The following is a 24473-nucleotide window of genomic DNA, read 5'->3' on the forward strand; positions in this document are numbered from 1 at the left end:
CCGTTACCGTTTTCATCTCCACCACCCCCCGCGGGAGGGCATTCCAAGCGTCCACCACCCTCTCCGTGAAAAAATACTTCCTGACATCTTTCCTGAGTCTGCCCCCCTTCAATCTCATTTCATGTCCTCTCGTTCTACCGCCTTCCCATCTCCGGAAAAGATTCGTTTGCGGATTAATACCTTTCAGATATTTGAACGTCTGTATCATATCACCCCTGTTCCTCCTTTCCTCCAGGGTGTACATGTTCAGGTCGGCAAGCCTCTCTTCATAAGTCTTGGAACGTAAATCCCATACCATCCTCGTAGCTTTCCTTTGCACCGCTTCCATTTTTTTAACATCCTTCGCAAGATACGGCCTCCAAAACTGAACACAATACTCCAGGTGTGGCCTCACCAACGTCTTATACAGGGGCATTAAAACCTCCTTTCTTCTGCTGATCACTCCTCTCTCTATACAGCCTAGCAATCTTCTAGCTACCGCCACCGCCTTGTCGCACTGTTTCGTCACCTTCAGGTCCTCAGATACTATCACCCCAAGATCCCTCTCCCCGTCCGTGCCTATCAGACTCTCTCCGCCTAACACATACGTCTCCCTTGGATTTCTACTCCCTAAGTGCATCACTTTGCATTTCTTCGCATTGAATTTTAATTGCCAAACGTTAGACCATTCTTCTAGCTTCTTCAGATCTTTTTTCATGTTTTCCACACCCTCCGGGGTGTCCACTCTGTTGGAAATCTTGGTGTCATCCGCAAAAAGGTAAACTTTACCTTGTAACCCTTCGGCAATGTCACTCACAAATATATTGAACAGAATCGGCCCCAGCACCGATCCCTGAGGCACTCCACTACTCACCTTTCCCTCCTCCGAGCGAACTCCATTTACCACCACCCTCTGGCGTCTGTCCGTCAACCAGTTTCTAATCCAGTTCACCACTTCGGGTCCTATCTTCAGGCCGTCTAGTTTATTTAAGAGCCTCCTGTGGGGAACCGTGTCAAAAGCCTTGCTGAAATCTAAGTAGATGACGTCCATAGCACGTCCTTGATTTAATTCTCCCGTCACCCAGTCAAAGAATTCAATGAGATTCGTTTGGCACGATTTCCCTTTGGTGAAACCATGTTGTTTCGGATCTTGCAACTTATTGGCTTCCAGGAAATTCACTATCCTTTCTTTCAGCATGGTTTCCATTACTTTTCCAATAACCGAAGTGAGGCTTACCGGCCTGTAGTTTCCAGCTTCTTCCCTATCCCCACTTTTGTGAAGAGGTACCACCTCCGCCGTTCTCCAATCCCTCGGAACCTCTCCCGTCTCCAAGGATTTATTAAACAAATCTTTAAGAGGACTTGCCAGGACCTCTCTGAGCTCCCTCAATATTCTGGGGTGGATCCCGTCCGGTCCCATGGCTTTGTCCACCTTTAGCTTTCCAAGTTGTTGATACACACTCTCTTCCGTGAACGGTGCTATATCCATTCCATTCTCAGGTGTACTTTTGCCAGTCCCTCGCGGTCCTTCTCCAGGATTTTCTTCAGTGAAAACCGAACAAAAGTAGCTATTTAGTAAATTGGCTTTTTCTTCATCATTATCTACATAGCGGTTCGCTGTATCTTTTAGTCTCACAATTCCCTTTTTAGTCCTTCTTCTTTCACTAATATATCTGAAGAAATTTTTGTCGCCCCTCCTTACATTTCTAGCCATTTGTTCTTCCGCTTGCGCCTTCGCCAGACGTACCTCTCTCTTGGCTTCTTTCAGTTTCATCCGGTATTCCTCCCTGTGTTCCTCTTCTTGAGATTGTCTATATTTCTGGAACGCCAACTCTTTAGCCTTTATTTTCTCAGCCACTTGCTTGGAGAACCATATCGGTTTCCTTTTCCTCTTGCTTTTATTTACTCTCCTTACATAAAGGTCTGTGGCCCTATTTATTGCTTCTTTCAGCCTGGACCACTGCCCTTCCACTTCCTGTTTGTCCTCCCAGCCCATCATCTCCTTCCTCAGGTATTCCCCCATTTTACTAAAGTCAGTACGCTTGAAATCCAGGACTTTGAGTTTAGAGTGGCCGCCCTCCACTTCAGCCGTTATATCAAACCAAACCGTTTGATGGTCACTGTTTCCCAGATGTGCTCAGCCAAGGTCTGGTGACTGGCTAGGCCACTCCATGACCCTAATGTGCTTCTTCCTGAGCCACTCCTTTGTTGCCTTGGCTGTATGTTTTGGGTCATTGTCGTGCTGGAAGACCCAGCCACGACCCATTTTTAAGGCCCTGGCGGAGGGAAGGAGGTTGTCACTCAGAATTGTACGGTACATGGCCCCATCCATTCTCCCATTGATGCGGTGAAGTAGTCCTGTGCCCTTAGCAGAGAAACACCCCCAAAACATAACATTTCCACCTCCATGCTTGACAGTGGGGACGGTGTTCTTTGGGTCATAGGCAGCATTTCTCTTCCTCCAAACACGGCGAGTTGAGTTCATGCCAAAGAGCTCAATTTTTGTCTCATCTGACCACAGCACCTTCTCCCAATCACTCTCGGCATCATCCAGGTGTTCACTGGCAAACTTCAGACGGGCCGTCACATGTGCCTTCCGGAGCAGGGGGACCTTGCGGGCACTGCAGGATTGCAATCCGTTATGTCGTAATGTGTTACCAATGGTTTTCGTGGTGACAGTGGTCCCAGCTGCCTTGAGATCATTGACAAGTTCCCCCCTTGTAGTTGTAGGCTGATTTCTAACCTTCCTCATGATCAAGGATACCCCACGAGGTGAGATTTTGCGTGGAGCCCCAGATCTTTGTCGATTGACAGTCATTTTGTACTTCTTCCATTTTCTTACTATGGCACCAACAGTTGTCTCCTTCTCGCCCAGCGTCTTACTGATGGTTTTGTAGCCCATTCCAGCCTTGTGCAGGTGTATGATCTTGTCCCTGACATCCTTAGACAGCTCCTTGCTCTTGGCCATTTTGTAGAGGTTAGAGTCTGACTGATTCACTGAGTCTGTGGACAGGTGTCTTTCATACAGGTGACCATTGCCGACAGCTGTCGTCATGCAGGTAACGAGTTGATTTGGAGCATCTACCTGGTCTGTAGGGGCCAGATCTCTTACTGGTTGGTGGGGGATCAAATACTTATTTCCCTCTGCAGAATGCAAATAAATTCATATACTTTCCACAATGTGATTTTCCGGATTTAATTTGTGATGTGCTATCTCTCACTGTTACCAATAACCTACCCTTCAATTATGGGCTGCTCATGTCTTTGTCAGTGGGCAAACTTACAAAATCAGCAAGGGATCAAATACTTATTTCCCCCACTGTATAAAGTCCCATGTTAGGATGGGCATGAAAAGGTTTTGTGCAGGTCCTGGTCCTGGAGCGTGAGCCTACACGAAGGATTCAGAGCATGTGACAGTATCCTTTGACAGTCCAAAAAAACAAACATAAGGAAAAACAATATATGTGAGATCCATAGTAAAAAGTTCGGTACATAATTGGAAAGACTGAAATGGGGGGGGGGGGGGGAGGGGGGGAGGGCACATACAGAGATGAAAAGGAGAAGATTGAACTCCAGAAATGAATCTGGAAGTCCCAGTAAGGGTGAGCGGAGAGAAGGATGAGAAGGAGCAGAGATGAAATGGAGAGGAGGCGAAAGAAAGATTTAGGGGTCATTTTACTAAGATGCGCTATTCCTATGGGTGTCTTATCATTTACCTCGATAATCGTTAGCGTGCCTTAGTAAAAGGACCTCTTAGTGCTAGGCATCAACTAAATTGTGAACAGGCATAGGAATAAGGCTAACGAACAGCAGTGAAGAGAGACATGTATTGAGGGGAGGGGGGTCACAGAGACTTGGTTTCCTTCCCTTCATCAGCTGTGCCTATAGAAAATCTATACCCCCCGTTCTAAAATGTTTTCCATTTGTTGCCTGTAGTATGATTCAATATACTGCCTTTCTGTGGTTCCAATCAAAGCAGTTTGCATGTTATATGCAGGTACTTATTTTGTACCCGGGGCAGTGGAGGGTTAAGGGACTTGCCCAGAGTCACAAGGAGCTGCAGTGGGAATGGAACCCAGTTCTCCTGGTTCTCAGGCCACTGCACTATCCATTAGCCTACTCTTCCGCTCTGTTCTATGTCCAACGTCTGTTCCATGTATCTACACATTACCCCACAAGATCTATGTGATATCCACTTAAATATTTGACCAGGAAGAGGCCAGTGGCAACTCTGAAAGAGCTACAGGCTTCCATGGTCAAAGTGTGCATGTGAAAACATCCCAAACACTCCACAAATCTGACCTGGCCTATATGGTAGGGGTGGTAAGAAGGAAAACATTGACTAAAGAAAGCTGACTTGCATCCGTTTTGACAACGGTAAAGGAAACTCAGGAGATACTGTAGTCATGTGACAAAATGTTCTGTGGTCTGACACAAGTAAAAAGAACTTTTTGGCCTGCATACTAAGCATTGCATTTGGCACAAACCCAGCATGTAACGTTTCACAGAGCCATCTCTGCTGTTAAACACGGTGTTGGCAGTATAATGTGGGCATACTTCTCATCAGGAGATCCTGGATCATTTGTCAGAATAGAAGGGGCAATTATTATTATTATTTATTGCATTTGTATCCCACATATTCCCACCTATTTCCAGGCTCAATGTAGCTTACATAGGTTTGTTAACATTGTCATTTCAGGATATCAGATACAGTTAGTGATGTGTAGCGATTAGGAAGGGAAGAGAGAAGAAGGAAGGGAGTGATTAGGGTAGTTATAGAAGGTGGGCGTTCCTAGTTGAATACAGAAAAAAAAGTGTGAAAACGTCCATGAGGTAAATCTGCCGCCCTCTGCAAGAAAACTGAAGCTGGGATGGAAGTATCAGGGTTGCCAGATGGGCGGTTTTCCCGCCCAATTGGGCGGTTTTCCGCAACCCACTGCGGGAAACTTTTGCCCGTGGCGGGTTGCGGTTTTTTGGGCTCGTTTTCTTTTTTCTGTGCGGGTTTTGGGCGGTTTTTTGGCCGGCGGGGGGTGGGGCTAATGGTGACAGAGGCGGGGTTTGTGACGTTTTCGGCGGGGTTTGTTGATGTATTGGTCGGGGTGATGATGGTGGGGGCGGGGCGATGATGGTGGGGGCGGGGCTGATGACGGCGGGGGCGGGGGTGATGACGGCGGGGGCGGGGGTGATGATGGAAGGGGCGGGGATGATGACGTCAGGGGTGGGGTGATGACGGAAGGGGCGGGGGTGATGACGTCGGGGGTGGGTTTTGAGCGGTTTTGTGTGGGAATTTTTTTTTTCTATATGGCAACCCTGGGAAGTATGTCTTTCAGTATGATAACACAAAACACACAGCCAAAGCTACGGTGCAGTGACCAAGGGACAAAAAAGGTAAATGTCGTTCAGTAACCGAGTCAGAACCTGTGTCATGATGTGAAGATCACTGTCTACCAGTGTTGTAAAGAAGCATGTGTAACATCGAAAACTCAAGCCCCTGGATTCTATAAAGGTCACCTGAATTTGTGTGACAAAATTTGGGGCTAATCCTGAGATGAACTGTTAAAACTAAAACCATTACTGTCTTATGATTGCCGTGATAAATTTTATTCTGATGTTGATTTTAGCTTTTTGTTTTAAATTGTTTATATTCTTACTAACCGTTAAGCCCGTAAAAACGGGCGAGTATTGCAGCCCTCCTCTCTCCCCTGGCCTCACCCCGTCCACCGATCCCCCCCCCCCCCCCCATATCCAGCGACCCTCCTCTTTCCCTTGGCCTCCCCCCTCCCCTCATATCCAGCAACCCTCCTCTCTTCCCTGCTCTCACCACAAGTCCAGCAACCATGGCCTCTCCCCCCTGCCCTCCCCCCATGTCCAGCTACCCTCATCGCCGCCGCTCCCTCCCCCCTCCGTGCCGGGCACCCTGCACTGACCTGACCGCGCCTCTCACCTCCGTGTGGAAGCGCTACAGGCAGCAGCAGATCACTCTACTGCTGCCTGCAGCGCTTCCACACGGAGGTGAGAGGCGCGGTCAGGTCAGTGCAGGGGGCCCGATACGGAGGGGGGTGGGAGCGGCGGCGGGGATGGGGGGAGGTTGGAGGTTGTTTTGCGCGATGTTCCTTTCCAGGCGGCGTCCGACAATTCGACTCTGTTTCCCTCTCTGTTCCGCCCTCTGACATCATGACGTCTTGACGCGAGGGCGGGACAGAGAGGGAAGTCTGTACTGCGCATTTGCAAGTGAGCTACTACATAAAGCCGACACCTACACAAGACCACAATGTATTCTTCTACCACATATATACGCACTTGATTGTAAAACCACGTGTTAACAAGTACGCAAGTACACAATGCATTCTTCCACCATGTATGTACGCACTTGATTGCAAAATCATGTGCATATCTGAAGTCCGGAAATGGCAATCGCCATAACGGCAAATGTAAGCCACATTGAGCCTGCAAATAGGTGGGAAAATGTGGGATACAAATAATAAAATAATAATAATATGTTTGATAATTGGTAAAGAGTTTAAGGGGGTGGAGTGTTTAGTTGGACGATACATCAGTTACCCATTGTTTGTTTTGTATCTTTATTTTACATTTATTCTATAATCTGCCTCCTTCTCTTTGTGGGTCTAGCGAAGGATATAAATGTTAAATTAGACTAACAAACGATTGAAGACCTATCTCTTCGAAAAAGCATACCACAAGGATCAAAACATATAAATCCCATATACATCACAACAATGCCTCAAGACATTACCTCACGTACTCCACTTCCCCGTACTCTCTCCCTTCCAACAATCTACCCATAGATAAAAACTGTTTACCCCATCGCTCTCCTGCTATTATTCGATCACCCTAGTAATTCCCCAACGTCATATCCTATAGTTTCTACGCCCCAAAGGTGATTGATCTGACTGTATCTTCTTAACTTTTCACAATGGAACCCATAATCGTAATGTAACAAACTGTATTTCCATTATTTACAATGTATTGTAAGCCACACTGAGCCCGCAAATAGGTGAGAAAATGTGGGATACAAATGCAATTAAATAAAAAAAATTAAAAAAAATGACTGCTTTTTGCCATTGGTGCTTAGATGGCAACTTCTATAATTGGGGAAATAAAGCCCGTGCTGGGCAGATATCTACGGTCTATGCCCTGATCGTGGCTGGACAGGTCTGGAAGGGCTGAAGTAAGGCTTTGATGTCGGCTTCAGTACTTGGTGAATAAGGCCAGTGTCAGCAGTCTTAACATTAACAGTCTGTGTGCCGAAAATTGCAAGGGTGGAAGAGGTCTTGATGGGAAAGTTGGTGAGATTTTTTTTCCCTCCTTTACTTTGCTCCCAGTCCAACTGTATACATCTGACTAGGATTTATGAGTACACATCAGTTAGCAATGGTTTTATTGACCACTAGACAGGCACCTAGAGGTGAGTTAATTTGCAAAAATGAGAATTTCCTAACCCCGGCTCACTTGCCTGTACCTTTATCCCCCTCCTCTTTAATTCCCCTTGCCTCTTACTTGTTCTGTCTGTTACCTGTCTCTAAGTATTCAGAACATCTGATGATTTCTCCATATATCATACAATATAGAGCTCACACACACCTTCAGTGTCTATTTGATACTCACACTGAAGGTGTGTGTGAGCTCTATATTGTATGCTATATGGAGAAATATATTATAGACAACCTTGAAAATCATCAGATGTTCTGAATTTGTATGTTAAAGCCTCCTGGTCATTGATGTGACCCCTGACGCAGGTGCGGTAGCACCGAAACACGGCCCGTGTCGGGTCTCTCTTCAATCAATTTTCATTATTAAAGGATTTTTTTTTTTAATGTAAGAACTGTGTCCCTTTTATTTGTAAAGGCCCTTTGTGCTGTTTTTCTTGGAGGAAGACCGTTGTGACATCTGGACCGTGGGGAGGGAAGGGTTACAAAATGGACAAAATCTCTGGCTAGGTGCAAATAAAGGCTGATGACACCAGAAGCCAGGCCTGGTTCTGGTTAAAATGGAAATCCCAGGTATTTGAAGAAGGTACTAACTTTGTTTAAAGAGACTAGAGAATTCCTTCCAACCACTTCTTTTGTCCTTGCAGAATACACCACTCACACAGCAGAGGTTGTGACTCCTCCTGATTCGGTAGCAGACACTAAGTCCAAGGCCCCTGAAGCCTGCACTGGCCCTTTAGAGCATTATGACTGTCTGACAGTAGCGGGCGAACTAAGGAAAGACGAGCACCAAAGAAGGGTTATGCAACACTTGCAGAAGCTACATGAGGATCTGAAAGGATATGCCATTGGTTCCAGCAGCATTCTCGCCAAGGTGAGCCGGCCGTTATTATTTTATTATTTGTAGCATTTGTATCCCACATTTTCCCACCTATTTGCAGGCTCAATGTGGCTTACATTTGCCGTTATGGCGATTGCCATTTCCGGACTTCAGATATGCACATGATTTTGCAATCAAGTGCGTACATACATGGTGGAAGAATGCATTGTGTACTTGCGTACTTATTATTTATTTGTTACATTGGTACCCTGCGCTTTCCCACTCATGGCAGGCTCAATGCGGCTTACATGGGGCAATGGAGGGTTAAGTGACTTGCCCAGAGTCACAAGGAGCTGCCTGTGCCTGAAGTGGGAATCAAACTCAGTTCCTCAGTTCCCCAGGACCAAAGTCCACCACCCTAACCACTAGGCCACTCCTCCACGCAACATTCCATGTAGAAGTCGGCCCTTGCAGATCAGCAATGTGGCCGCGCAGGCTTCTGCTAGGACGTCAGACTCACAGAAACAGAAGCCTGCGCAGCCTTCTACATGGAATGTTGCTAGTGGAATAGCAACATTCCATGTAGAATCTCCAATAGTATCTATTTTATTTTTGTTACATTTGTACCCTGCGCTTTCCCACTCATGGCAGGCTCAATGCGGCTTACATGGGGCAATGGAGGGTTAAGTGACTTGCCCAGAGTCACAAGGAGCTGCCTGTGCCTGAAGTGGGAATTGAACTCAGTTCCCCAGGACCAAAGTCCACCACCCTAACCACTAGGCCACTCCTCCACTGTTGCTACTATTTGAGATTCTACATGGAATGTTGCTATTCCACTAGCAGTCAGCCCTTGCAGATCACCAATGTGGCCGCGCAGGCTTCTGCTTCTGTGAGTCTGACGTCCTGCACGTACGTGCAGGACGTCAGACTCACAGAAACAGAAGCCTGCGCAGCCTTCTACATGGAATGTTGCTAGTGGAATAGCAACATTCCATGTAGAATCTCCAATAGTAGCAACATTCCATCTAGAATCTCCATTAGTATCTATTTTATTTTTGTTACATTTGTACCCTGCGCTTTCCCACTCATGGCAGGCTCAATGCGGCTTACATGGGGCAATGGAGGGTTAAGTGACTTGCCCAGAGTCACAAGGAGCTGCCTGTGCCTGAAGTGGGAATTGAATTCAGTTCCTCAGGACCAAAGTCCACCACCCTAACCACTAGGCCACTCCTCCACTTGTTAACACGTGTTTTGCAAATAAGTGCGTATATGTGTAGTAGAAGAATACATTGTGGTCTTGTGTAGGTGTCGGCTTGTCAGGTCTTGGTGGACTGTGCAGTTGGCATAGGGAGGTTCCTCCTTTGCTGACCTTAAAGGGATACTGCCAGGATTGGGACTTTTTAAAAGAAGGGATCTTGGAAATTTAAGTGGCACTTTTTAAATTATGCCTTACCAGCTATGACTTTTATTAAAACTTGTTTGCTTGTTTATTTATTTATAATAGTTACATTTGCACCCCACATTTTCCCACCTATTTGCATGAGCATTGGATGTCACCTGACCTACTGGCGTGTGCATGTGGTGACCTCTCAGCACACAGTGCCAGTAAATCAGAGAGAAATTTTACATGTGCACACTACAGTGTTGTAAGTTTCAACTTCCATTCCTCCTTTGCTTACAGTGCTGTGGCTCAAATCCAGAGAGCGACTGAGGGAGCTGACTGGAATTTTCTTTTATGTACCATTAAATTCTTGCGGGGACGGGTTGGGATGGGTTAAATGTTTGCGGGGATGGGTAAGAATCCAGTGGGGACGGGTGAGATTCCAGCAGGGACGGGCGGGGATGGGTAAGATTTCTGTCCCCGTGCAATTCTCTACTTTGAAAGCTAGTCAAGATGATACCAACTTAGTACCTTTTGGTGCTCATTTTCAAAGCACATAGACTTACAAAGGAGCAAAGAGGGGCATTTTCGATATGATGTCTAAATCAGACTTTGGACGTTTTGTGCTAAACGTCCCAAATCCAAATAGGAAATATGGCCATTTTTGAAACCACACAACTTCTGTCTTTTTTTTTTTTTCTAAAATACCATTTGTAACAAGGATTTATGCTCTGTGTGTTTATCTTTTCAGGCTATTTTCAAAAAAAGCACAAATGTAAAACATAGAAAATCAAGCCATTGAGGCGTAGGAGGGGCCAGCATTTTTAGTAGACTGGTTCCCTAGACATCCCAGGAGAGCAATGGGGCACCCTAGGGGGCACTGCTGTGGATTTCATATAAATATTCCCAGGAACACATCTCACGTTGCTCACTTATCTTGTCTACTGAGCCCTCTAAAACCCCCTACCTGCAACTGTACACCAGTACAATCGCTCTTTTGGGTGAAGGGGGCACCTATATATGGGTACATTGGGTTTCTGGTGAGTTTTGGAGGGCTTACAGTTTCCACCACAAGTGTAACAGATAGGGGGAGGTATTGGCCTGGGTCCACATGTCTACAATGCATTGCACCCACCACTACACTACTCCAGGGACCTGCATGCTTCTCTGATGAACCTGGCTATAACATCTGAGGCCGTGTCACGAAAGCCCTTGGGCCACAGCCACACCCTGACTGCGGCAGAAAAGTCCCCTGGCCATCCAGAAGGCAGGAACTGTGGTACGGCTGGAACTGAAGCCAGGCGTGAATGTAGGCTGGGACAAGATGAGGTGGACTTGACTGGAGCTGGAACCAGGCAAGCAGGATCCGGGACAAGACAAGCAAGGCAGCAACTAGGAACAAGCAACCCATTGCAAAGACAGTGAGTGTCAGGCCCCGTTGCTCTGAAATAGGCCAGTGGGGTCTGAGGTCAGTGAGGAGTGCCGCAGCCTAACTCCTGTTGCAGGAATACACAAAGGTGCTGCCCTTGTATGCATGTGCATTACTAAGAGACCCCACCCCCTGGCAGGACTGAACCAGGGCGGCCTGTGCCTCCCACAGAGTGGTGCCACCAGTAGCCTACCCCAGTGAGGAATGCCGAAGGGAGCTGCAACCCCCCACCCCGGGTTCCTGAGGTCAGTGCGCCGCCTGGGCCTCACAGCACAGCCAGGGCCTTGAGAGTGCTCCCTCCTCCAGGGGCCTCCTCTCCTTGGTCTAGGGTAGAGTATCTGAGGAGCCTGATGATAGAACTTTCTCAGGAGCAAAGAAACAAGACTGGCAGTCTTCCACAAGTTGTCCTCGGAACCATAGAGCTTCTTGGAATCAGGGGTGTCCTAGACCACGCCCCCACAGTCTAGTTCTTCAGGCTCGATACGAAAAATAGGCTTTTCCTTTGGTTCATCCCTGGACATGGAGTCTGGGTCTCAGATGGTAGGCATGAACAAGCTTTATCCTGAAGAAGCTTCCCTCCCCGGAGAGATTCACAGCCTCCTTGTTCTCCAGACGAGGAGGACACATTTCAGCTTGCTGCTCGGGATATTCCTCCGCTCGAATCCCATTGGTCCGGGGCAGAGCATCAGGAATACCAGTGATGGCTATGATGACAGCTGGTGTCTCAAAATCCAAACAGGGTCGGTGACAAGAGTCACTCCAGGTGGAAATTTCACCTCTCTCCCAATCCAAGGTCAGGTTGTGTTCTTGTAGCCAGGGCAATCTCGAGACGTTGGGCTTCACTGATGGAGGACATATAAAGCGATTTCCTCCCTATGGTCACTGATGCACAAGCGTACTGGAACCGTCCGGGTTTTCAGATGTCCTTGAATAGTTCCATAGACTGAGGAGACCGGAATGGGTTGGACAAATCTTGGGTAGGAATCTTGAAGTGCTGTACAAGGGCTTCACCGATAAAGTTTCCTCCTGCTCCAGAATCTAGGAGAACCTGGACACGCTTCTCTCCTTGATATAAATCAAGTACTGCCAGAACTAGAAGTTGGGTTTGAAAATTCCTGGGGGACAGACCCAGTGCAACTCCCCTAGCCAGGACTCGGCTCAGAGATTCATATTTCTTAGGGCAATTGAGAGCATAGTGTCCACTCTCACCACAATAGAGGAATAAATTCAGGGTCCGACACCTCTGCCTCTCTTGCATAGAAAGGAGGACGTGGTCCACTTGCTTGGGTTCTTCATTTTATCATAGTCGTTTTTTTGAAAATTAAATGCTGCTATGGTGGATTTCCTTTATGATTTCACTCCATGTATTAACTCAGATTTTATCATGTGATGATCAGTGTTTTCTAGTGGATCGAACACTGTTACCTCTCGTACTATACCCTGCATTCCACTAAGGACTAGATCTACAATGGCTCCCCCTCTTGTTGGTTCCTGGACCAGTTGCTGCAAGAAGCATTCATTTATTACATCTAGGAATGTTACCTCCTTAGCGCTCCCTGATGTAACATTTATCCCGTCAACAATGGGGTAATTGGACTCTCCCATTATTATACTGTTGCCCAATTTGCCCACTTTCCTAATTTCGGTAACCATTTCCTCATCTGTCTGTTCGTTCTGTTCTGGCAAATGGTAGTAAAGCCCTACCAGAGTACTTCTTCCTTTCACATATGGAATTTCTATCCGTAAGGATTTCACGTATCGATTGATGCCATTTCAAAGGCATGGGTTTCTCTTTGTGTTCTACTAAGTTTAGCAAGAATCACGGCATAAGAGGACTTATTTGTCCTACGAGACCCTTTATAAACTTCACGTAACGAGCAAAGTTTACTTAGTTAAAATGTACTTAAGACAAATTGTGCTTATGTACAGAAAGATTCACTCAACCCTGTTTGTAAACCACTCTGTGGCATGTGCTGATACGCTTCTCATATATCACAGTTGTCTTTTGGACAGACTGATTTCATTTGGTCTCACAGGCACTGTCATACACCGGTTCTTCTCTTTTCTTTCTGGATGTACTTTCAAGGTCATGCCTTGGTCTTCCATCTAGTATGTTGTGTCATGCAAGGTTGGGTCACTCTTAAATATTAATCTTAGTCTCCTGGGTACAACCATCCAAGAGTGTGGGATTAATGCTTGCTATTATGCTGACAATATTGTACTACTTCACCACACAGACGCTCTTTTCCCAGCTTTACTGCCTCTAGAACATTGTTTGGCTAAATTTGCAGACTGGCTTCTTGAAAATTCATTAATCCTAAATTGGTCCAAAACAGTTGCCTCCTGGCTGACTGGTCACCCATCTTGTCCTTCCCCTACACCAGCTCTATTGCACTCCCCAGCACTGTTCTCTTTAAGCTGAGCAGGAGTTCTCCATCTACAGTTCTGCCAGTGGGGGGGGGGGGGGGGGGGGTGATGTTTCACTATCACATTTTCAATAGTGAGGGACAGGAAAGCCCTGCAGGACTTCAGGAAACCCTAGCGATTGAAAACATAAAACAGTTGGAGGACTCCTGCTTAGCACAGAGGGAACAGTGCTCCCCAGACCACTTAGTAGATTCCTTCAGATACCTTGGTGTCTCTGTATTTCTTCTGTAGTGCAATGCTGCTTCCGTGCTCTTTGTCAGATAAGATCCATTCGTGGCCTGTTAGACAACTCCAAACTTAATTCTTCATGCCACTGTTTTCTTATGGCTCAATTACTTTGACATGGTATTTGCCGGTCTCCCCCATTCATCTCTCAAGTGCCTTCAATCAGTCCAAAATACAGCCATTAGGATCCTCTGTCACACCTGCAAATTTGATTGCGTATCTCTCCTTTACCAGCACCGCTGGCTCCCAGTTCCAGTAGGAAAAAGGAGGTGATGATGCCCCTGTATAAGACTCTGGTGAGACCTAATTTAGAATGTTATGTATAATTCTGGAGTTTTATTAAGAGTTTGCTATGACACAGTATTCCCACTTGCTGTACAGCTCACATGCAGCTGGCTCGTATGAACAATTTGACACACATCATTTTCAGTGACTCATCGATTGGAACTTGTGACTCCTGACACAGGCTTAGTTGCCGAAACATGGCTGTGTCAAGTCATCTGTTTTCTTGTGCCACAAACCTTCACTAATAAACATAATGTTGACTAAAGATATCAGGGACTGGATTGAACGTCATTTGCTTTTCCTCACTTTCCCATTGTCCTTTCCTTCCTTGTACAATTCTGGAGCCCGCACCTTCAAAAAGATACAAACAGGATGGAGTCGGTCCAGAGGGCGGCTACTAAATGGTCAGTGGTCTTCTTTATAAAGTGTATGGGGACAGACTTAAAGATCTCACTATGTATTGTGAGCACTCTGGAGGGCTGGTGCGAGGGAAAGGGGATAGTGGGTCTTTCAGCCGGCATCATCCCCGTTCATTCAGCCCAGCTAGGAGAACAGGGCGCCCTCTAGGGATCAAACGGCCAGGGAAAGCTGTAATACAGGAGAAAAACTACACTTCCCAGAAGCCAGTGCAGGGTCAGCTGAACTCCCAGGAGGGGGAGGGTGGAGTGACTGATTGGGAGATGAGGTCTGATCCTGGAGATGGGGAACAGCTGGTGGAGCTTGGGGAGGAGGAGATGGAGTGGAATAAAGAGGAGGTAGAAGGAGAAGGTAAGGAGGAGTGCATGGAGGTTGGAGGGTTTGCTCAAACTTCCTCAGGAAAGGTAAAGGCTTTGGTGGCGGGAGTGTGGCCCAAGCTGTGCATACTTGGAGAGGATAAGATAATCCAGTGGGGAAGCCACTGGTGGAAGAAGCTAACCCATAAACTATCTAAGGGTAGAAGATAGTGCTGATGAGGGGAGGCTACAATGGGGAGCAAGACAAAGGTTTGCTGGGTGTGATATTCTGAGTTAAGATTGGACTGTGTTAATAAGCTGAATGTGGAAAAACTGAACTGACTCTTGCATTCTTGATGAAGAAACTGCTTGAAGATTAAAGCTGTATTAAAAGATGCTGAGAGAATAAAGACCTGTGGTTTTCAAGAACTATAAGACTGCTGGAGGTTTGTGTGTCCCAGTCGTGAGCTGATCCTGGTTGCAGGTCAGCTGGGCAGCAGTTAAACTAGGACAAGCAGTGCAGCAAGGCCGTGGTTGCAGCTCGTACAGGGGAAAAGCTAGCCAAGCTAAGCAGGGTCGACCCCGGCTCTCACCTGGAAGGGTGACCTGGTTACAGAATGGTGGCAGTGGTGGGATTGTCTGAACAACCCGCCGGCAAAAGAAGCGTGCATTGCTCCGAGTTCCGGTAAGCATATACGGGACTCGGGTAACCAGGAGGAGGGGGGATATAGAGGGCCAGAGCTGTGTAATACCGCACTTGGAGAGTGTTCTTTGTTGTTCCCTTTCTCTCAGGTACCGGTGGCTAAGGCGACATGGAGTCGAAGGAGCTGCTGTCTTTTATGGCCCACCAGTTCCAAAAGCAGCAGGAAATGGCTCAGAGACTTCTAGAGGATTCCTTGGCTGCTTCTCGAGCACAGATACAACCGGTGCTGGAGGTGGTGCAGGAATTGTTACGGGCAGTACCCCTACCGAGGAAAGAGAGCACCTCATTGGAGGCTACAGCCACTGGAGCTGTGCCTGGAAGCCTGGAGCCTGGACGGGTTAATTGGCTGCCTTGGGGCAAATTAACAGAGCAGGACGACATTGAGGATTATCTGGGGACTTTTGAGCGGGTAGCATTGGCGGCTGCCTGGCCTCAAGAACAATGGACCATCAGACTGGCTCCCGCCCTGTCCGGGGAAGCCCTGGCAGCTTTTCGGAGCCTGTTGCCAGGGGACGTGGTGGATTACCAAAAGCTGAAAACGGCTATTTTGGACCGGTATGGGGTAAGCAGACAAACTTATCGCAGGCGCTTCCGGAGTTGGAGGTGGAGGGAGGGGGAGACTCCGAAGGCCTTGGCCCAGAAGCTGATGGACTTGGCTATCAAATGGTTAGAGCCTGATAAGAGGGCAGTGACCCAGTTATTGCAGGATCTGGTGCTGGAGCAGTTTTTAGAGGCTCTACCGGAGAGTATCCGGGTTAATTTGATCAGGAAGGGATGTGAGACTCTGGAAGAAGCTATCAAAGGCTTTGAATACTTCCTGGAGTCACAATACTCCAAGGGGGGAGAGGATGTCTGGCGGGGTGGTCGGGGTAAAATGTTCAAAGGATCTGGGTGGAGGGAGGAAGGGCCTAAGGAGGATGATAGAGTGTGCTACCGATGTGGGAAGTCGGGACATCTGAGGAGGGACTGTAGGGCCAAGTTGGGGCTCATATCTCAGGTAACCCCCTCTAAGGAACCCCAGTTTACGCATTGGGTTAAGATAGGAGGGGTCCCGGTGGAAGGACTTTTGGACTCAGGAGCGGACCAGACAATGTGCTCCCAGAAGTTGTGGGGGCAGATTGCCCGGAAAGGGGGTCAGCAGGGTAGGAAGAGAGACCGGTCTGTGGCTATTCAGTGCATACACGGGGCCTCCTCAAGGTATCCAGTCCGGCTAGTAGACATACAGGACCAGGAGGGCCTTCAGTGGGTGTGGGTGGCTGTACTTCCTAGGCTACCTCAGGATCTCATTTTAGGAAGGGATTGGGCTCCATTCACATACTGCCTTGGGGGTAAGCAAGCCTTGGTATCTACCCGGGCCCAGGAGAGGCAGGGAAAGGAGCAGGAACTGTCCCTGGCACAAGTATTTCCCTTCCAGGGAGAGGTTATGGGAAGGCCGGGGAAGACAAGGAAAGGCTCTCAGCAAAAGAAACGAGGTCAGGAGCAAAGGCGGCAGCATTGTCAAGAGCTCCTTCATCAGGGGAGGTTCCCAGGGGATACGGAACAGGTGTTAGAGAGATTCCCTGATTTTCCCAAAGAGCAAAAAGATGACCAGACATTGCAATATGCGTGGGAGCGGGTAGATCAAGAGGGAGAAACCAGCTTCCCTCGGTTTGTTAGTGACAAGGGGTTGCTATATCGGCTGTCCTGTTTAGCCGGGGGGAAGGAACCTCAGAAGCAGTTAGTAGTACCGAGGGGGTTTAGGGACCTGGTGTTACGGGTATCTCATGATCATATCTTAGGGGGTCACAAGGGGGCTCAGAATACACTCCGGCAGGTATTAAACAGATTTTACTGGCCCGGGGTGTATAAAGAGGTGGAACAATTTTGCAGCTCCTGTAGTCAGTGTCAGAGGGTATCAGAGCAAATACCGAACAGAGTGCCCCTACAACCCTTCCCCGTATAGGGACTCCTATTACCCGTATGGCAATGGATATGATCGGGCCCATTGATAAGTCCCGAAGGGGGTATTCCTATATTCTAGTGATCATGGATATGGCCACAAGGTATCCCTGGGCCGTGCCGCTTCGTACCACCTCAGCGAAAGTTATTGCGGCCCAGCTAATTCGGATCTTTTGTGAGGTGGGGTTTCCTAGGGAAATGATTACCGATCGGGGGACCAATTTCATGTCACGAACCCTGGCCCAGGTGTGGGAGGCTTTCGGGATACAGCATATTCGGACCGCAGCTTACCATCCTCAGACTAATGGCCTGGTGGAGAGATTCAATAAAACCTTGAAAATGTTGTTGAGGAAAGGGTTAGGTTCCTCCCATGAGGAATGGGATCTATTGTTACCATTTGTTTTGTATGTGTGTAGGGAGAATGTTCAGGCCTCTCTGGGCGTATCACCATTTGAATTGATGTATGGGAGATCACCCCGGGGAGTGTTGGATGTGTTAAGGGAGCAGTGGGTTCCTCCGGAAGAGGAGGATAGGGATGTAGTGAACTATCTAGTGAAGCTGAAGGAACGGTTGCATAAATTGAGCCGCAGGGCTCAGCAACACTGGGAGAGGAGTCAGGATTACCAGAAAGCCTATTATGACCGGAAAGGGGTGGAGAGGGCATTGGAGGTGGGGGACAAAGTCTTGATCATGGTTTCAGACTCACCTCATAAGTTCACAGGACGCTGGAGGGGTCCTGCTGTCATAGAAAAGAAGTTAGGTCCAGTCACCTACTTAGTAAGGAATGAGCAAGGCCGGGAGCAGACCTATCATATTAATGTGCTTAAACCTTGGCAGGAGAGAAGGGGACTATTTGGTCAGTCTAGGATAGAAGCTGAGGAAGAATTAGGACCACAGATCACGGAGATATTTAAGGCAGGAGAACCGCAGATTGCTACTACATTGCCAGGGAGTCAGCAGAAAGAGGTTCAGGCACTGGTGGAGGAGTTTCGGGATGTCCTGACTCCTTGCCCAGGGGAAACTCACCTTATCATGCATGATATCATCTCGGAGCCGGGCCGGGTGGTCAGACAGAGACCTTACCGTCTCGCACCCCCAAAGAAACAAGAGGTGGTCCGACAGGTACAGGAGATGCTGGATTTTGGGGTCATTGAGGAATCTGTCAGTCCCTGGTCGAGTCCTGTGGTGTTAGTGCCCAAGTCCGATGGTACGTGGCGGTTTTGCATCGACTTTAGGCAAGTTAATGCGCTCTCTGATGCCGACGCCTATCCGATGCCACGTATTGATGAGCTTTTGGATCGCTTGGGTACTGCACGATATCTGTCCACCCTGGACTTGACAAAAGGGTATTGGCAGATCCCTCTGACTCAGGAGGCCAAGCCTAAGACAGCTTTCTCTACACCCATGGGGCTCTATCAATTTAAACGCATGCCGTTTGGTCTTAATTCAGCGGCTGCTTCCTGCCAGCGGTTGTTAGATCAGGTGTTAAGACCGCATCAGCAATATGCGGCGGCTTACCTGGACGATGTTATCATTCAGAGTGAGGATTGGCCCTCGCATATTATAAGGGTGAGGGCGGTATTAGAGGCTTTCCGTCAAGCAGGTTTGACTTTGAACCCGCAAAAGTGTTGTTTTGGGCAGGAGAAGGTTAAATATTTGGGATACTGGGTGGGGAATGGTCAAATAACTCCGCTCTGGGATAAGGTAGCGAGTATCCAGGACTTTCCATACCCCAAAAATAAGAAGCAGTTAAGGAGCTTTTTGGGCCTAGTGGGGTATTATAGGAGGTTCATACCCCACTTTGCCTCCATTGCTACACCCCTCACTAATAAACTTCAGAAGGGGTCCCCCAACAGTCTACGATGGGAGGAGGAAGGGCTGCGGGTGTTCAATGAGTTGAGAGTGGCCCTGTGTCAGGAACCCCTGCTGCGAGCCGTGGATTTTGATAAGCCCTTTGTACTGCAAGCTGATGCCTCGGGGGTAGGTTTGGGGGCCGTGTTGTCTCAGGTACACGAGGGGCAGGAACATCCCCTGATGTACCTGAGCCGGAAACTGCTCCCCCATGAGGTCAGGTACTCAACCATAGAGAGAGAATGTTTAGCGATAAAATGGGCCGTGCAGATGTGCCATTACTATTTAGATGGTCGGAAATTTACTCTGGTTACGGATCATGCGCCTTTGAGGTGGTTGGGCCAGATGAAAAATAGTAATGGTCGTCTCACAAGGTGGTATCTGGCTTTACAGCCCTATCAATTCAAGGTGGAGCATAGATCAGGCAAATTTCTGACAAACGCAGATGTTCTTTCGCGAATTGCCAGTACAGGCCAGGAGAAGACTGGCAATCGTTTGAGCAGGGGGGTGTGTGAGCACTCTGGAGGGCTGGTGCGAGGGAAAGGGGATAGTGGGTCTTTCAGCCGGCATCATCCCCGTTCATTCAGCCCAGCTAGGAGAACAGGGCGCCCTCTAGGGATCAAACGGCCAGGGAAAGCTGTAATACAGGAGAAAAACTACACTTCCCAGAAGCCAGTGCAGGGTCAGCTGAACTCCCAGGAGGGGGAGGGTGGAGTGACTGATTGGGAGATGAGGTCTGATCCTGGAGATGGGGAACAGCTGGTGGAGCTTGGGGAGGAGGAGATGGAGTGGAATAAAGAGGAGGTAGAAGGAGAAGGTAAGGAGGAGTGCATGGAGGTTGGAGGGTTTGCTCAAACTTCCTCAGGAAAGGTAAAGGCTTTGGTGGCGGGAGTGTGGCCCAAGCTGTGCATACTTGGAGAGGATAAGATAATCCAGTGGGGAAGCCACTGGTGGAAGAAGCTAACCCATAAACTATCTAAGGGTAGAAGATAGTGCTGATGAGGGGAGGCTACAATGGGGAGCAAGACAAAGGTTTGCTGGGTGTGATATTCTGAGTTAAGATTGGACTGTGTTAATAAGCTGAATGTGGAAAAACTGAACTGACTCTTGCATTCTTGATGAAGAAACTGCTTGAAGATTAAAGCTGTATTAAAAGATGCTGAGAGAATAAAGACCTGTGGTTTTCAAGAACTATAAGACTGCTGGAGGTTTGTGTGTCCCAGTCGTGAGCTGATCCTGGTTGCAGGTCAGCTGGGCAGCAGTTAAACTAGGACAAGCAGTGCAGCAAGGCCGTGGTTGCAGCTCGTACCGGGGAAAAGCTAGCCAAGCTAAGCAGGGTCGACCCCGGCTCTCACCTGGAAGGGTGACCTGGTTACAGTATACTTTGGAAGAAAAAGGGAGAGGGGAGATATGATAGAGACATTTAAATACCCATGCGGCATAAATGCACAGGAGGTGAGTCTCTTTCAATTGAAAGGAAGCTCTGGAATGAGGAGGCATAGGATGAAGGTGAAAGGGGATAGACTCAGAAGTAACTTGAGAAAATACTTCTTCGTGGAAAGGGTGGTGAATTTGTGGAACAACCTCCCGGTGGAAGTGATGGAGATGAAAACAGAATCTGAATTCAAGAGAACTTGGGACAAGTACATAGGATTTCTAAGGGAGTGAAAAGGAGAGTAGATGGCATGGATGGGCAGATTGGGTAGGCTATATGGTCTTTATCTACCTACATTTTCAATTCAAGATCCTTATCATTGTTCACAAAGCACTGTATACTGACATTCTTCTTCACTTATACTTCCTTACTGTCCTTCTCATAATCTGTGTTTCTGTACAGAATTGCTTCTTTCTCTCCCCTCTCCATCCTGTGTCCATCTAGGTTCTATACATCAGTCACCTTTGTAGTTCTGGCCATGTGTTTCTAGAACTCTCAACTGTGCTGAACTCTCGTACACAAAACTTAAAACAGGCTCAAGGCCCACCTTTTCACCGGTGCTTTTCTACCAGCTAAGTAGGCTATGGCCGATCTTGCTGAGACTGACTGTTCACCTGATCTCTCTGCTTACTCCTCTTTGACCTCTCTGGGTCCTGATCTCTATTCTTTTCTTCAATTCTTCTGTTAGTTTTATGTCATTCCATTGTAAACAGCTTTGTTGTGGCGACACTGAAGGCGAGATAGTATGTCTTCAATAAATCATAAGCCATAAACTTCACTTGGGCCCCAGACCATAGAGTTTGCAGCAACTCCAGCTAATCTTCCCTCCAGAGGGACAGTGGCCACCCCCTAATTGTCAACACTTTTTGGACCCCAGCCCCAAACATCAGTAGCAACGCCGAGCCATCAGTGAAAAGTTTTATAAAAGCACAAGCATGTCCAAGGTGTTAGCTGTGGAGGGCTTCGTAGTACCCCCTTATACAGGTGTAGTATGGAGGAGGTGCACTATTCTTTATAAGAAGAAAAATGTTGAGCCCAACTGTCGTATGTGGCCTAAACTTTGTGGTCCACTCAGAAGATCCTTCAGTCCATGGCACCAAAAATGCACATAAAATGTCAGTTAAACCTTTTAATGAGGGAGGTGTGTGGATGGAGGGAAGAAGTCAAGCAGTCTTTGGGATTGCTGCCCAGACACACACACACACACACTCTCTCTCTCTCTCTCTCTCTCTTACTTTTTAATCAGTTTAGGTTAATTTATAAAATTTTGGGTATTATACCCAATATTATCTCAAAAGCATGTTAAGGCAGCATTTCCTATGAACGAAGGAGTCAGAGAACATATGAAACCCAGTTTGATCAATGACTGAAAATGAATAAACTAAATTTTGAGTGTCCTCGTAGTGTAGCTCTAAATAAAACCTAAAATGTCCTTATTGTGATAGCTGGGCTTTACTTGGCCCCTGTTGATCACGGTAAAGATACATATAGATAGGAGGGGTGGGGGGTGGGGGTGCTGCTGGATCTCACCCTGCCTTCTGTTTTTTTTTCTTCTTCTAGCATGTACCAATTAATGAGTTTTTAAATAGAGAAATAACTGTGTCTTAAATGTAGGTCCATGAGCTCTACATTCAAGTCTGTCTAGCAATTACAGCACGCCAAATGAGACCATTCTGTTGTCACATGAATCCTTCTTTGGTCTAATGCACGTCCCGTATGTTTCTGAACTTAACCAACTACCGAAGGACTCTTGTAGATTATTGCAGTGAGCGTTGATGTAGGCTCCTGAGCCGAGCAGATGTTGGCTATTTACAAACCATTGTTTAATTGCGAAACAGAGTTCTCTTGTTCTGTACTAGTCCACCTGTGTCTGTGGAGAAGAATAGTATTTATGCAAGGTTTTCCTATTTGCATAGTAATTTGGGTTGATATTGACATCGTTACGATTCTTGGTCTTCTCCTGTTCGCTGCTGTTGTGCAGATTTGAAAATAAATTAAAGTAATCGAAGCAGTTCTTGTCCAGACATGATTTGAATACAGTGCTACAACTGGGATACCTCAGGTGGGTGCACCAGCTTTGAAAAACTTTAATCGTCTCGCTCACCTTGCGGTTGGGAATCTGAAAAGTGACCCGCTTAAGGCCATGCAGAGAGGCAGTCACGGAGTGGGAGGTGTACGACTGCCTGTAACTGAAGCCCGCTTTCTATAAGTCAGAAAAAGCTTTACACACTGTCTTATAGCATAGTTCTGTTCAGTTTTTACATGAATATGTGGAAAAAAAGGCTAGAAATCAAACTACACATTTGGACTGAAAAATATGCAAAGAATCCTTCTCTGTAGTGGTGAAAAGAGGTTAAGTGGATTGTTCTTCTGAACTTCACAACCCAATACAAGTTCTTTTTTTTATTTTTTTATTTATATGAAGTCTTTATTGAACATTTATGCAATACATTTTGTTCAAAGTACAAACCATCAGTGCACTTGTACGTATATGGCCGTGTGACAGATATTCCAACAAGATGCTTTCTATATTATGACAACATTTTTATGTTTTTACAAAAATACCTCCCCCCATCCCTACCCTCCCCCCCTCGCCAACTTATGGGGAATACACTATACTCTTCCATTCATACATTTGCACATGCATAACTCTAGGCTGTGTTCACATCATTGAGAAAAAATTTCCAGGTCGAATGCCATTTGCTCTTTTGATGTTTGCGCTCTTCTACAAGTCTCTCCATTTCACACACATATCGCAATTTGTTATACCACTTCGCAACCCAATACAAGTTCTAAGTCAGATTGAATGCAGGGGGGCTAAATATTCCAAATTATAAAGTAGAAGTCATATATACAGACATTCACTGTGGATGCTGAATAACTATAAAGTGGTTTATGGTTTATTAGACTTTATACCGACTTCGTGAGAACATAACAGTGGTTTACACACAAAACAATAGAACAGAAAGAACAGAAAAGAGAGAAACAGGCTAAGAGTGGAGGAGTGGCCTAGTGGTTAGGGTGGTGGACTTTGGTCCTGGGGAACTGAGTTCGATTCCCACTTCAGGCACAGGCAGCTCCTTGTGACTCTGGGCAAGTCACTTAACCCTCCATTGCCCCACGTAAGCCGCATTGAGCCTGCCATGAGTGGGAAAGCGTGGGGTACAAATGTAACAAAAAAAAAAATAGATACTATTGGAGATTAGTACATAAGTACATAAGTAGTGCCATACTGGGAAAGACCAAAGGTCCATCTAGCCCAGCATCCTGTCACCGACAGTGGCCAATCCAGGTCAAGGGCACCTGGCACGCTCCCCAAACGTAAAAACATTCCAGACAAGTTATACCTAAAAATGCGGAATTTTTCCAAGTCCATTTAATAGCGGTCTATGGACTTGTCCTTTAGGAATCTATCTAACCCCTTTTTAAACTCCGTCAAGCTAACCGCCCGTACCACGTTCTCCGGCAACGAATTCCAGAGTCTAATTACACGTTGGGTGAAGAAAAATTTTCTCCGATTCGTTTTAAATTTACCACACTGTAGCTTCAACTCATGCCCTCTAGTCCTAGTATTTTTGGATAGCGTGAACAGTCGCTTCACATCCACCCGATCCATTCCACTCATTATTTTATACACTTCTATCATATCTCCCCTCAGCCGTCTCTTCTCCAAGCTGAAAAGCCCTAGCCTTCTCAGCCTCTCTTCATAGGAAAGTCGTCCCATCCCCACTATCATTTTCGTCGCCCTTCGCTGTACCTTTTCCAATTCTACTATATCTTTTTTGAGATACGGAGACCAGTACTGAACACAATACTCCAGGTGCGGTCGCACCATGGAG

General features: G+C 47.1%; 1 protein-coding gene across 1 annotated transcript in view; it reads left to right on the forward strand.

Annotated features, from left to right (window-relative positions):
• The window catches only part of AFG1L (AFG1 like ATPase), a 350420-nt gene that overhangs the window by 16790 nt on the left and 309157 nt on the right, over positions 1–24473 (forward strand). The window contains exon 2 of the mRNA XM_030195195.1: positions 8075–8301. Coding sequence (XP_030051055.1) covers positions 8075–8301 — 227 coding nt within the window. The remainder of the gene's footprint in view (positions 1–8074; positions 8302–24473) is intronic.

Source organism: Microcaecilia unicolor, chromosome 3 (assembly GCF_901765095.1).
Source record: "Microcaecilia unicolor chromosome 3, aMicUni1.1, whole genome shotgun sequence".
NCBI lineage: Eukaryota > Metazoa > Chordata > Amphibia > Gymnophiona > Siphonopidae > Microcaecilia > Microcaecilia unicolor.